Source organism: Zingiber officinale, chromosome 3A (assembly GCF_018446385.1).
Source record: "Zingiber officinale cultivar Zhangliang chromosome 3A, Zo_v1.1, whole genome shotgun sequence".
In the NCBI taxonomy this organism is placed as follows: Eukaryota; Viridiplantae; Streptophyta; class Magnoliopsida; order Zingiberales; family Zingiberaceae; genus Zingiber; species Zingiber officinale.
The window spans coordinates 20,613,707-20,629,395 of record NC_055990.1 but is presented as its reverse complement, the minus strand read 5'-3'; the positions used below and the strand labels follow the sequence as shown (position 1 = coordinate 20,629,395).

Genomic DNA, 15,689 nt, shown 5'->3' with positions numbered 1-15,689 from the left:
ATTTTTAGAACCATTGATTGACTCAAGCCAACATCATCCTTACTTCTTGGAAACAGAACAAATTACTCATTATTAATGTAGAACATGATAAACACGACATTTTAATCATTAAACTACTTATTACCTTCCATTCCTCCTTAATAAGGCCTATATCTTTTTGACATGTGTTGCACATCTGCACAGAAAAATATCCGATATGACATACGACTATTTTGATTTTAATGTGACAGTAGTATGTTCGAATTTGATGATCCAGATTAAAGGTTGATTGAGGTGCAGAAGTGAAGCCATAAATTAACTTGTTTTTGGTACAGAAGCTACCTTAGGATTTCAAGCTTGTGTCATTTTAAATCCAAAAATGGAGTGTTTCTGTTGTAAGTTAAAGAAAATAACTTTTTGTATTAGAATAATAACAAAAATACCTAGTTGGTTTAACCTTTGGAAGAACAGGATGGTGCTAGTCCTCTCGTTTACTAGGTTATGTTTTTATTAAATTTGAAATTTATGTTATTTTGAAAACAAGATGGTTATTATTATTATTTTTATTATTCTTCATGAGTTTCCGTTCCGGAAATAACTTTTTATAAAATGCAAAGTAAAATTACCTACATAGTCTGATTTTTTTTCAAACTTATTATTCAGGGTATTTTATTTTATTTCTGACCAATTCAAACAAAAATAAATAAGAATCAAACACATTCACAAATCATCACACAAATTGAAGAACTTGCACATAAATCACAAGACACATTTCACATACAAAATCTGCTCGCGCAGCAATTTCTTTCTTTTTTTTTGTTTTCCTTTTCCCCTTCCCAAATTCAGAATGCAAACTTAGGTAACACCAATGGAGAGAAACATAGGCTAAATTTTGTCACGAATTGTTTCTATTGTATATATACAATTAATCATAGGAAGGATTAAGATCAGGGTCAAACTAATGCTAAAGTAGAGCTTTTTGATCATTCGATGTAACAAACAATTCAGAACTCACTTTTCGACATAGCGAACTGGATGTGTTGGTTATATCTTTTGTGTAGACCAAGCAAAGTGATGTGCTTTACCATTTGGTTTCATCCCGAGGTTCACAATTGTCCAAGTTGTCTAATGTCTTCTTCCTCCCGGAGAATGGAACTGTATGTTTGACACATTAATGATCTGACCTGCCATTTCTGCTAGCGTAAAGCAAGGCTTCGAACTGAGCCCTCTCGCCGTATTTTCGGGGTTTGGCTCGGTCATGGCGGGCTCTGCGTACAGCCTGCTGGATTTGTCGCTCGTGTTCTTTGAGAATTTCGTCAATGTTTCCCCTTGGAGGCATCAAAGGTCCAGAGTAATGGATACGGTTCTTCCTAGTGCCGTGGCCCTGAATAACATGTGGCAACATAAATTGTGAGGGTATAAATATGTCGGTTTACGAGATTAAGCAGAACCTACAATCTGAAGGTTAGGATAAGATGCATAAACATAGATCCTATGACAGTATTACAAGAGTTCAGATTCAATTTTTAAGCATATAACAGAGCGATCAAACCAATTATCTACCTTAATTTCCATCTTCTCTATGTTTTCCTACCTCCACTTTTGCAATATAAGCTAAGACAATGGATTTCTATATGATCGTTACCTAGCAGTAGGAGTATGTTAAACCGTTGGTTTTGTTGGAGAAGCAAAATGATAAAAGAACAAAACTAATTAAAAATCATGCATTGCGTGTTTTCTATAGCAAAGGTGTTTTGATAAAATGTGCCATTTGGCCAAATCGCAAGATTGTACGAGCACTTACAGCTGCTTGTTCCTCTTCTCCAGTTTTCTCATCCTTCTTGCGGGAAGATGAAGGGGCATCCAGCAAGTGGTGAGCCCATTCTGGCTTCTCCGATGAATCAGATTCAAGTTGATTGTATTTGGAGGCCGATTGATTTTCCGGCAAATGTGTGTGCTTAGCACTCTGCCTACGGTCCAACTTTGCAGTATGGCTTCTCGCAACCACTAGCCCTGTCGTGAGAGCAGTTCCCCCACCCTGAGGAATGTACGATGCATGTGTTTTTATTTCCGGGCCAGTGGGCACTCCAGTAGTAGATAATCGACCAGAGTGCATCGAAGGGCCACCATGAGGGAAACCATTCTGAGCTGTTCCTCTCGGATGGTCTACCCAGAAACCTGCCAGTGCATCATCTTTCGGTTTGTACTTGTCATTGCTTGTTCTAAGACTTCCATGCAATTTCTGTAATTGCAGTGAAAATAAAAATTGCTTTAGTTATGGAGTTCCATTTTTGTTGCACATTGAAACAAGCTGAAGATTTATTAATAGTTTATTTAGTGAATATACCTGTGACTCGATGTTGCTATCATGCACAGGTATGCCTTTCCTACTTCCATACTCTTTGATGGCGGCTTCCCTCTGCCTGCTAACAAAAAGGTTGCTCTTTTAGTTATATGGTGAATTTCAAGGCATGTCAATATCTTAAACTAAAGACAGTTTCAGTTTAAATGGCTTCTAATTATAGCTAGCGAATATGTAAGGAGTGGACTTTTGCGAAGTGTGCTTGAGCATATAGTAAAGCACCTTCTAGCTTCCTCGTTCCGAAGTTTGGCATCATATTCCTTGCTTGGAGGATACTTTGGCAAACTTGAAGGGTCACAAGCAAAAGGCATTGTGGTGAAGAACTGATAAGAAGTAACAATTAAATATTAAAAACAGAGATATGGAACTAATGTAACATTCAATGGGAAAAATTAATGTCCCCAAACATCTTGACAATCATTTTATGGCACCACAGTCGCAGTTATATATTAACTTTTGGAGTCGAAAGGGAATATGCCTAAACAAGGCCAAAACAAAAGATCCACTATACAACATAATCGCACATACAAGTTTCCATGCCTTCTTTTGTGCAGGATAAGTTCAAACAATGGCAAATGTTGGCCTGTAGTAAGGCATCTTGAGGAACAAATGGAAGAATTTAGAAATAGAATTTAGCATGAACCAGTGAATTAGTGATCATCACAAGCAATTAGTAAACCAATAGAACGACAAATGATGCCAAAAGAATTATTTGTTTAACTTGTTGAAATGATGCTGGCCTAAGGAATTAGCCAAACCAAAGGAAAGGGAAAATATTTACTTCGCTCTTGAGGGCAGAAGTTGCTGTTCCACGGAATCTTGGATCTACTGAAAGTAGACAATCAAGAAGAGCTAAAGCTGAAGGAGGAAAATCCTTAAATGTCTCCCTGATGCGGCGTGGATAGGGTTGTTGGGGTTTAAAGGACGTAGCATGGGGCAACTTTGATGTTCTCCAGAATTCCTCTGCAGGCGAGCCACATAACTTGAATATCTTATGCAGTTGCTCCACCTAAAAATCAGGGGATACTTGGCAATAAGATTGATGTGCAAATACAAGTTGTACATAGCAAAAGAAAACTGGAAAGAGAAGGACATAAGAAATCGAACAAACTGCTAAGCAGAAAAATATGGAATTAGAACTCCGATTAAAACTAGCTTTGTAATACTCATTATAAAATGCTTGCAATGAGTACACTAAGAAGCTTTTGTACACGTTGCATATTCTATTTCTTTTACTAATCAAGTGAATGCAATAAATAATAGAGTTTGCTAGATGTTATTTTGTTGCATGGATGATAATGCAGATTGAATGAAGTGTAAGTCAGCATCTGCTTAAAGGTTTGAGGATCACTAATATAGTCCAATCCACAGCAAAATATCAAAATTTCACTTGGAAGTTCCATTGCAGAAGTTGGTAATTGCCCCGCAAACATTTTTCTTCTTCTTTTTCCTTCTTTTGGTCACAGACCATGAGTTGAAAGCGTGTTCTCAACCATCAATTCAACATCGACAAGATGCCAAAACTTCTTATATTTGGTTTAATAATGTAATAACATATAATAAACATAAAGTATTAGTCAGTTTGTAAAATACGGTGCCCAGATAATGATTAAATAATAAGGTTATTTGACAAATAATCTTATTAGATTTTTTAGGAGTTTTTAAAAATTTTCTGAGAATTTTTCGGAATTTGTATGACGTAGGTTAAGGAGATAAATTATTGGGTCAGGATAAAGCCTGTTTAAATTACCTGATTTAAACGAGGAAATGTTTAATTTCCTTAAATGTTTTCTTTTCCCTTTACTTTAAAAACCTGCCCGTGCCCTAACCTTAATCGCCGACCCTCCTCCCTCCCTCTCCCACTCGCACGCGCACGCGCAGGCGGCGCTGTGCGCCGTGCCATCGCCACCTCTTCGTCGGCCAACAACAGCCTCCACCGCTGGCCTCTCTTCTCTCCCGGAGCCACAGCCAAGCCTTCTTCCCTCCTCGCACGAGCACCGCACAGCCGGCGATCTCTTCTTCCTCGAGCCCTCACGCGAAGCCGTTGGATCTTCCTCTCCACACGCGAGCACCACAGCGTAGTTGCTCTTGTGCCCTAGCGCCAACCGACCAGGTCCTGTTCCTCACAGCCACGATTGGGATCTCCACCGAGCCGCTACCCAACTAACTGAGGTGCACTTTAGATCTGACTAGATTGATGGGTGGATTAATCTACGCTTATGATTAACTTGGTATTGATTTGGTTTTCGTTATTAGATTAGAGATTGATAATCTGTTGTTGTTGATAGAGATTAATTGAGCCATGGTTGGAATCTTGGATGTAAGGGATGGATGAATTGGGTAAAGAATTGATTTGTTGGTGAAAGATAAATGTGATATCCGATCTATTTTATAGGTTGGACTAATTGGCGTTACCTAATCAATTTAGGATTAGGATTTGCTACTTGATGTATGGTAGAACCTTGTTATGATATGTATTCTATATTATAAGGTTTGATTTCAGATTTTCTATGATGGTTGGGTTGGGTGAATCAGTTGGTAGGTTGATTTCAATAATTTCATGAGCATTAATAGAAAATCATTAGATTGTTATTGTGATAAGTGGTGATGAGTTATGAATGAGATTAATTCTCAAATTTAATGGATTCAACGATTAGAAAGATTAGAGGAAGTAGACATATCTATTTAGGTTTGGGATTTAGTTTTGCTAGTAAATGTCATATGCAAATAATTAAACTGTACATTATGTGATTTACAGGGCCGTAATTCGAGACGAACACTTCGACGTGGAGATTGTTTAGCTCGGTCTACATTTAAGGCGGGTACTTCTTGCTTTGTTTTCTTTTAGTACTTTGACCTTAGTGCATGAATTATTTTGGGATAAGGACTGTTTACCTTGACTCCACTCTTACTTTCCTGTGCTTGATACTTCCACTCAAAATCTTTGAGTTACTCGTTTTTATATCTATACAGTCTCTTGTTGCTGTCCATGATCAGTAGCAGATACTAGATGCTATGTTTGTATGCTTTGACTGTTATTTATTTATATATTATGTTGAGCATGCTGGCTTCATGTAGCATATCTGTTTCTGCTTATATATATATATATATATATATATATGATAACTATTGCATTGTTTGCATCATGTCATTGCATGCATGCCGCATCCTCGGCCACTCGAGAGAGTGGTAGCTGTAGTTGATGCCGCTTGTCCTGTCGTGCCGCACTCGGCTACTCGTGTGAGTGGTAGCTGGAGTACGAGCAGTAGGGACCCCATCGCAGATGTAGCTAGTTAGCTACTATGCAACTGTCCCCTCGGCCATTTGTGTGAGTGGTAGCTGGAGTGGTGTACAGTCTGTCACTGACCCGGCCTCTCGACCATACAGGGGTCATGGTGCGGAGAGGTGGGCTGGTGCATCACGTTATTGTTGTTATACTTGCTTATGTTGATATATATCGTTGTTGTTTATTCCTTGGTTTACTTATTGCAATTTGTATATACCTTGCTTATTGTCTCTGTAGTTATGAGTAGTACTATAGCAGATTAGTATTACTCCTATCTTCTATACCTAGCCTAGGATATGGTTTCGGTATGAGTATTATGGTCCTATTGTAGTATCTGCTATTTCTGTATGAGACTGTATACTCCTGGCTCACTTTCTAGTTGTATTTTATGTTCATGCACTATCTTTCCTTACCCGCTGAGTTCCAATACTCACCACCCCGTAAAAAATGGTTTTCTTTCGCCAGGTAACAGGTAGATGAGTCATAGATGCTTGGAGAGATGTCGGCTGCCAGTCCCACGTCACACTCGAGGATAGTTTTCTTGTTTTGTTTTAGTATTGTTTGGATGGTATGTTGATTTTGTGTATTTTGCTTTTCAATGAGTCGATGTGAATTTTTGGAGTCTAGTCTGGTGGTTGCAGACATTTTTGTTAGTGTCGTTGTTAGTTTTACGTTCGTATTATTTTGTGTCTTCCGCTGTGCATGTTTCCAGTCGTGTGTGGTTGTTTTTATTCATTTATGTCCAGCCAGGTTGACTGTGTATATTAATTGCGTGGTTATGTTATTCCTATATTGTTATCTATTCCAGCCGCATGTGGCTGAGGTATATGGTGATGTAGTAATGCTTCAGATTGTCCGCCGTATAGGGGAGATGCTGTCGAAATTTCTTCGGACAGGGACTCCTCCGGGGCGTGACACAGTTAGTAACCAGGATTCTCTTTTCAATTTTTTATATTTGACATAATTTATTCAGGGGGCGTTTGGTTCTTTCCTATGAATAGGAATCAGAATGGGAATCATTGTATTGTGGAATGAGAATGGGTATGAGCATGAATATCATTCTTAAAAGTAATGTTTGGTTAGTTGCATATTTTCTATCGGAATAAATCAAAATTTCCTTTTTTACCCTTAAAGGAAAATAAGAGAAAAAAATAGATGTGAGAGAAAAATATGATAAAAGAGAATATTGAGAGAGAAAATATGATGAAAGAGAAAGTGTGATGAGAAAGAATAATGAGAGAGAAAGTGTGATGAGAAAGAATGAAAAGAGAGAAAGTGTGATGAGAGAAAATGAGAAAAGAGAGTGTGATAGGAGAGAGCATGATGAGAGAAGATGAGAGAGAAAATATGATGTGAGAGAACGTATGATGGGAGAGGATGAAAAGAGAGAAAATGTAATGAGCAAAAATAAGGAGAGAGTGTGATGAGAGAGATTGAGGAGAGAGAAAGTATGATAAGAGAGAAAGTGTGATGAGAAAAAAAAAAGAATAGTGAGTGCAATGGGAGAGATTGAGGAGAGAGAAAGTATGATGAGAGAGAAAGTGTGTTGAGGAAAAAAAGGAGGGAGTGTGACAAAAGAGATTGAGGAGAGAGAAAGTGTGATGAGAAGAAAAGAGAGTGTGATGGGAGAGATTGAGGAGAGAGAAAGTATGATGAGAAAAAAGAAAGAAAAAAGTGCAATAGAAAATATTGAGGAGAGAGAAAGTGTAATGAGAAAAAAAAAAGAGGAAAGAGAGTGATAGGAGAGATTAAGGAGAGAGAAAGTGTGTGATAAAATGATGAGAGAGAAAATATGATAAGAGAGAAGTGATATGAAAGAAAAAATAAATAAATATATTTTGATATTTGATATTAAGGGAGAAAATTTTAGTTTTAGGTCAAGGGTATTTTTGGAATAAGGGAATATTTTGATTGATGAAAATAGGATAATGGCTCATTAAAGGGGAGATACATAGGAATGAGTTATTACCCAATTTCAAGGATTCATTCCCTTATTTGTATTCCTATTCCTATAATCCAAACATTAACAATGACAATCAATGATTCTCATTCTCATTTCCCACTCCTATTCCCCTAAACCAAACGCCCCCTCAGATTTAGCAAGAGGATCAAAAGACAAATGTAATATTTACTGATTTAGCCAGAGGTCAGAACAATTAACCAAAAACTGGTAACTATAAAAGTTTGTGAAGTTAATCTGAGACAAATCAAATATTAACTGAAAATAACGTCACAAAGGATGTCAATTAACAAAGAGAATCAGTATAGAATTATCATAGAGCATAGAGTTGGCCTTATGTGTGATCTGTTCTTTCTTCTGACACATTTTCCTCTTCTTGGAACAACCCACTTAAACTCTATTTAATAGCAATAGTCCCTCTCCATACATCTCACTGTGCTACGGGTGATGTTTACTTAACCATGTAGTTCTATGCTATATATCAAAATTAGATATGATAATTTCCAATTTTTCAACTCACCGTAGTCCATTCTAGATGTTTTTGAATCAAACCCTTCATAGTTTGATCCCTTTTTTCCAGATGCAATCATGAAATATAAGTGCATGCCTAGTTTAAAAGTCGAGGTGCTACCTCTGTTCTTCCTGGCATAATCGGTCTCCCAGAAAGCAATTCCGCAAGAATACAACCAGTACTCCACATATCGACAGCAACACCATACTCTGTGGCGCCCAGTAAGAGCTCGGGAGGACGATACCACAATGTTACTACTCGGCTAGTCAAGTGCTGCTTCTGACCAGGATTATATAAAGTAGCCAGTCCAAAATCTGCTATTTTTAAGATCCCATTATTGTCGATCAAAAGATTTGAACCTTTGATGTCCCGGTGCAACACACCACGGTTATGGCAATGCTCGAGACCAAAAAGTAGCTGCTGCACATAGCATTTGACCTGGATGTAGTTTTCCATAATGAGTATACCCCCAAAATAAAAACAGGATCGGTAAAATTACATGGTAAGAAATTATGTGTGGAGGAAAATACCTGAGGTTCAGTAAACTTGATGCCAGGTGTCCCCAGAAGTCCTGCAAAATCATGCTCCATATATTCAAAAACAAGATATAAGCTGGATGATATTTTCGAGGTAATTAAAGCTTCAAGCTTCACGACATTGGGGTGATCAAGTTTACGTAAAATGTGTATTTCCCTTGCCATAAACCGTACACTTTCTGGATCCATATTAGCAAAACGAACTTTTTTAAGTGCAACAGTTTTGCCAGTTTCAAGATCACGGGCTTTGTACACAGTACTATAAGTTCCCTGCCCAATCTGCAGGAATGATAAAGATTATCAGCAGAAAACCAAAAAACTTTTAACCATCACATATTTTGAAATGAACTCAACAGCATATATTTATAATTTACAATATGCAATGACATATATATCTAAACAATAATTTCCACAAGGAAATTAGACAAGACAAAATTTCACGAGCAAGTAACATCTAAAATTAACCTGTTGCTGGTAAAAGACAACAGCGTCATCATTATGATTGGTCCTTAAGATAACAAATGAAGTTTCAGAATGGAAAATCTCTAAACAACAAAATCCAGACCTATCTCTCATGCTTCTAGGTTCCAACAAGATAGTGAACAGAAACAAAAAAGTGTCAAAAAGTCATCACTTACAAACCTATGATGCATAAAAACGATCAAGATGAGCTAAAATTTTCATGCTTCCAGTTTGTTTATCAAGAAACCATGAAGTTGACTGGGAAACTGATGCATAAGCTGTATAACTATTATTTTTTAATAGATAAATATACATTATATTGCATTGAGGTTCATGGGTTTACATTGTCCTAATAGAAGCAGAATAAACTCTGCACAAGTAGTATAATTAAATTACTTTTTCCTCAAAATATAAATACACAGTCTTTCATTCAGTTCCATGGGTTTCAATTGTCCTTATAGAAGCTGATAAACTATATTTGACGTGGATTAAACATGATTGGAAAATGTTATCAACTGCTGCAGATAATACTCTTAATTGATGAGTTTAAATAAATTAAATTAGACGTTGAAGTAGTGGAGAAAAACTACAGCTAAAAACAAGTAATTGCTAAGATAGGAATCAAATGAAGAATAAGAAGTGTTAAGTAGAACTAAAACTGAATACGAAATGTAGTTTCCATAATAAAGTAGATTTTTTTTTGAAAAAAAAAAAGACCTCTAATGAGGAACCATTAGGCAAGCTCTGAGTAATTATAAAAATGTTAGAAAATAAACTGACATGATATGCACATGTTGAGAAGTTACTAATAAATTTTATAGTTAGTTGAATTGAATTGGTTATAGTCAAAGATATTAAGTATAGAGGGAGACTCGGACAACTTTAGTGTGATAAACATGATTTAGCTAACTTGAATATCACTAAAAATATAGTCTTGCTTATAACTCAATAGAAAGATAAATCTACATGGTCAACTCCAAATAGTTGGGACTAATACTTAATGATAATTTCAAAAAGCAACTTTGTCCTTCTAAATAAATAGAGATCAAGAGCAGCTGTGTCACAACAGGTTTTGAATTTCATGGCTCCCTTTGGTATTGTATAACAAAACTAGCTTTTCTGAGGAGAAAGTAAGGTAATTGCCACTAAAATAGCATGCTTTTGTCATTTTAGCTCTTACCCAGCTTCCAGCACAAACTTATCATACTTCAACCATAAACATTATTTTCCCCAGTAATTATACCAAATAACATGTTAGCTTTTGTCGCAAAGTGCCCTTCCCCCTACTTCACTAAATTGAGTTTAATCTCCACTAATTATTCTATGTGCAGGCCAGCTAATTATGAATTGGAAGTGTTGGCCATCGTTTGGACCTTCCTAACCCAATATGTGCAAGTGACAGACCATGTTGTCCAAAATAAAAATATCAACCAGATAATTGTGGAAACAATAATTTTTACTTTGTATATGACAATAACACCAAAATGAATGCCTCATAACAGAATTTACATTATTTGATATAAGGAAGAAGTCTGAGCTGAGATATAGTTTCTGTGAAGCTTCAGAAAGCATTAAAAAAAAGAAGTTAATCAAATTTCTTTAGTATGAGCATTATACACAAAATAATTGAGAGGCAATTATATTTTCAGGTATAGAACAGCAACTGACTAAACATACAAACAAAAGATTCACCATATACAACGCGCAAATGATAAATAATTTGCACAATACATGATCCTGTGAAAAAAAAAAACTCTAATGATGCTGTTACTCACCTTGTTTAATTTCTCAAAGGAATCTGCCCTTCGAGGAAGCCAGCCTTGCACTGCATCACCAGCAACTGCTGTGAGCCAAGAAGGCCAACCAGCTGCAGCATGCTCGAATTTAAACCCATTTGATACATGAGGGATCATCGTTTTGTGTTCATTCACCGTAGCAGAACTGACAACTGCTGAAGATGGCTCTACCATACTTGCCTGAGCATCAAATGTTGCTTGTCTCTGCAGCCTAGCCCCCTTAGAACTCCTAACTGCAGGAGATGCCTTTCTTTCTCCATCATCCACCGAGAGAGTTGTGACTCTACCATTCCTCTCAACCATAGGCAATAACTTCCTCTCTCCCGTGCCAACAAATGGAGACGGAGAAGTGATTCCATTTTCCTGTGGCATTGATATAAGCTGTGCGGTACTGAGATCAGTGCTAGCAGCAGCATCAGCATCTATCACTCCAACTTCATCTCTCCTTGAAGAAGAAACCAGCCTATTCAAAGAGTCCTCAGTCGTTGAAGAAAGAAGTCTACTTAGCGTCCTTCTTGAAGCCTTGGGTCTCTGAAACTCCGGGACATCATCTCCCCTGAATCCCTTGGATGAAACACAGCCCATAAGAAACTTCTTAATCCTCTCCCGTTACAACCAAGCGATCGTAATTATTGATGCACTTAGATCAAGGAAAAATTCGGCTTTTGCACTGAAGGGAACCAAAAACCATTTTGAAATCTTGAACGGAATCACGAACTCCTTATAAGCTGAATCCAACGATGCACGAAGAAACAATCACGAGATCTCCAGAATAACCCTTTAGGTTGTCCCAACTCCCAATAGAAAAATCCAAAAGGGAAGCTATCAGTTGAAACAATAACAAATAGCCAGTCAAATGACGATCCAAATGGCATAAACAGCCTTTATTAGCAGACGGACAGACATCAAAGTCAGGATATCTCTCCGTCGGCCAGTTGCAGGCCTGCAAACCGCCAAATAGACGAATTCAACAACGAAGACCGTCGGAATCCGGTAATGATCCTATGTAGTCAGCGCAAATCTGAGCATTTTGCTCGAACTTCCGAGTCGCTTCCTCTGATTCTCCCACCTCCAATCTTTTCTCGCCAACGAATCTTTTAGAAGACGAGGAAACCAAATCACAAATGAGAAACAACGAAAAGTAGCCAAAAACTATCAGTATATTCCCTCTCCCAAAAGAAACGACTCAAAAAAGGGTAAAAGGCGTGATTTTTGTGTGATCCAATGTGAAGAAGAACCAAGAGGTCGCCGCCGCAAGAGGAGAGATCTCGCCAGCAGGAGACACGCATGTATTTTCACAATGGAATCAAAGAGACGGCGGAAGAACAAGATGGATCAGAAAAGACGCACTTTTAGGGCTTCAAATACTGCGACCGATGCGAAAGTGATGGGACTAGGCAGAGGAAGTTGAGGAGGAGAGAAGAAGAAGAAGAAGAAGAAGAAGAAGAAGAAGAAGAGGAAGAAGGAAGCCGCAACGCGAGGTAGCACGACATTCCTGTCCGAGGTAGCCGAAGAGGAGGGCGATCGGACGGCGGAGATCCATCGCAGCGGTCGCTTCAACTCATCGTGGCGTCTGGCTGAAGGAGATCGAGGCGGGCGGAAGGGATAAGCTGTACGCTGCGCTGCCACCACACCGCATCAAGGGTCTTCCGCCCCACCCCACTACGTCCACGCTCCGAAAAATGATTCCTTTGAGGGCTAAAATGAAAAATGCTCATAATTTTATTTTAAAATTTATAAATTTATTTTATATAATTTTCATTCGATCGATTTCAATCAATCGAAGCCTTCTAAAGCACTGCTAATTCCTTGTTCCTCGCCTGCGACTTGCGGCCATGTTTCCTGTTCATGGTCATCAAATTCCATGTGCTCTCCTTCCGATTAAATTCCCCGCGACACAAAACAATCTCAAAATCCGATCTTCCGACGATGCCGGGTTTCAAAATCCGACCTTGCGCCCTCCTCCTCCTCCTCCTCGTCTTCCCCGTAGTAGACTCGCCGGCCAGCTGACCAGTCCCCCGTCTACGAGAAACTCGAGAAGTTCCCAGAGGGGCTGCGATCTGGCCTCAGACGGGAGCTTTGGGTGTTCCTCGGCAGCTGGTACTTGATCGAGTACGGGAGGGAAAACGGCGGGACGGTGGACGCCGGGACGCTGACGGAGATGAAAGAGGTCAGCGTTAAAGCCCGCTTCTCCTTGGTTGGCATCGACGTGGCGATTCGACTTCCACGTCGGCCCGCTCTCAGCTTGCTTTCCCGTCTCCAACTTCGACGAGTGTCATCGACCGCGACACTGTCAGAACTCACCATCGCCATAGCCAACGGCGCCGTCGATGCCGCCCGCTGAGTAAAATAGTTTAAAGACTTATTAAGATGGCTAACTCATTTAGAACTTTGTTAGAACCCCAAATAGCAGAGACGTGGACTTATGGCATCTCTAGGATCGATTCTCATAAATCCATGAATATGGGATTAATCTTATCGTGAGTTTGACGTATCTGCATGTATTTCCTTTTATATTCATGGGGTTGACATAAGGGACAGATAATATAGCAGATTTATATATATATTTTTTGTTAAAATCCAAAATAATTATCCAACTGCTACGTTGTTCCTATTATTATTTTCCACTTATATTTCGTGTATAAATCCAGGTCCCAGGACAACCTACCACATGAATAATAGAGAAATACATATTGTAGTAATGGATAGTAATTATGGTTTTATATCTATTTTAAGATTTAGATAAGAAATATAGATAAAAAATAATAATGAAAAAATTATAAATGAGACAGTTGGGTAATTTGTAAATGAGTTACTTATGGGAGCTAGGTGCCTTTTAAAAAATAATCAAAATGGAGCGTCTTTTAATGGTTAAAAAAACTAAAGTTAAGGGGAACTTTTATACATCCGTGTGCACCAAATGTATTTTTTTTAAAAAAATCTTAAAATTTAAGATGTAGTATTTAAATTAAAGAAAGCAAAAAATGTACCCTTTTAGTGCACCCGGGTGGTCGGGTGTGTACCATAACATAAGGTAATATTATCTAATGTTGCATATCTCTTTAGTAATATGTGTATTTTTTTTTAACTTCTTTTAGCTTAAATATTATATCTAAATCCTAAATTCTAAATCACGCCTACATGTGCACTTGAGGGGGGCACTCATGATGTGACGGGGATTGACCCTCTCCTATCATGTAAGTAGTAATGTAAATAAATCAAGTAACTTATAATTATTTGAGGCTCGTTAACTCATGAACATGTTTATTAAGTTTGTATATCAATTTTTAAATAAAAATAATAATAATTTTGATATTGAATTTATAAATTTTAAACTAACATATAGATAAATATATTAAATTTATTTATTAGATTAGAATTATAAATTTTAATAAGAATATTATAATTTTCTTTAAATACATAATTTATTTTTTAAATAAATATTTAAATTTATAATTTATATTTATTAAGCTTATTTAGGTTTGATAAAAGTTCGAATAAGCTCATGAGCAATATATATATTTGTTAAATAAATCTCAAGCTAGACTCAATTATAAATAAATCAAATTTAAACATTTAAAAATCCGACTCGACTCGATTCGATTCGATTATATCTCTACATGTAAGTACCCCTGAGCATGCACGTGGACGTGCAATTTGCAAAGGGCATGAAACTTATTATAACTTTTATATATAATAAGTTATAAACATTAGACCCTAAATGTTAAATCCTATAAAAAAAATATTTATACATAGTGCTCAATAATACTAGCAAGGTGTGTCATTGGGTGTGTAGTGTCTACGCTAACATATTATATTATATATAGAGAGAGAGGATTGAGATAACGCAAGGTGCTTAGAATCATTAAGGGTGCCCTGATTCATTTAAGATGTCTCGGTGATTCAAAGCGTAATGAATCATTTTAGTTACAAAAATACAACATAGAAACGAGTCTAGGAAAATTGTATATGAGGCTTGTTATGTTGCGCCCCAAATGTTGAAGTGGTTGGGGCCCACATTATATATATATATATATATATATATATATATATATATATAAAAGCTTTTAAGATTTACCTTTCAATTTTTAATTACTTTTAGAAATTAGTGAATATTTTCTATGTTAGGATTTTTAAAATTAACAAGTTTCTTATTTATTTATTTATTTTATTTTATTTATCTACTTGGTACAGTGTCAGCAAGCGAACTATTTAAAGCAGGGAATGCCGCTCCTTTCTTCTCGCCGGCAATCTCTCGCCAACGCCAGAAAACGGTGGCTTCCTCTCTCCCTTGGGCACAATCCAAAGTTTCCTCCTCCTCCTCCTCCTTCGCCAAAGGGTTCCCCGAAGATTGAACTCTCCTCAACCTTCCGACCTTTTCCCATCGATGCGGATACCACCGACGATCCCTCTTCTCCGCATTTGATCCCGTCTCCGATAGAGGTAATATCTTTCGCGCCTCGCCTCGCCTCGCTTGATCATTTCGAGAACGGATTTAGGGTTCATTGCGTCCGTGATCCCTAATGTCGATTGTGCGGCCTTTTTTTTTTCTCCTTGTGGAAAATTTGCAATTTGGTGGATTAACCGTCTGATTTGTTTGAGATTTCGATTCGTCTCCCCCCCTCCTGCTTTATTTTCCCCTTTTTTGTTTTTTTTGTAGATTCCTTTGTTTCTTCAAGACTGAGCAATCGGCATCTGCTTTGCTTCCAAAAAAAGTTGATTCTTTTAGGGGTTTATGTTCTGCTGCTTATGCATTATCCAGAATCATTTAGTGATAGTTCTTAGCGATGCTTCTGC

At 37.5% G+C, this 15,689-nt stretch overlaps 1 protein-coding gene across 1 annotated transcript; it reads right to left on the bottom strand.

Moving 5' to 3' along the window:
• Nucleotides 1-855: 855 nt before the first annotated feature.
• LOC122051325 (probable serine/threonine-protein kinase At1g54610) lies at nucleotides 856-12,442 on the bottom strand. The gene is made up of 8 exons (XM_042612395.1): nucleotides 10,872-12,442; nucleotides 8,629-8,913; nucleotides 8,219-8,536; nucleotides 3,123-3,350; nucleotides 2,564-2,664; nucleotides 2,327-2,402; nucleotides 1,784-2,221; nucleotides 856-1,363 (listed from the first exon to the last, which is right to left on the bottom strand). Exons 1-8 carry the CDS (start codon nucleotides 11,475-11,477, stop codon nucleotides 1,151-1,153), a joined length of 2,265 nt encoding a protein of 754 aa, XP_042468329.1. The 5' UTR covers nucleotides 11,478-12,442; the 3' UTR covers nucleotides 856-1,150.
• Nucleotides 12,443-15,689: the final 3,247 nt, after the last annotated feature.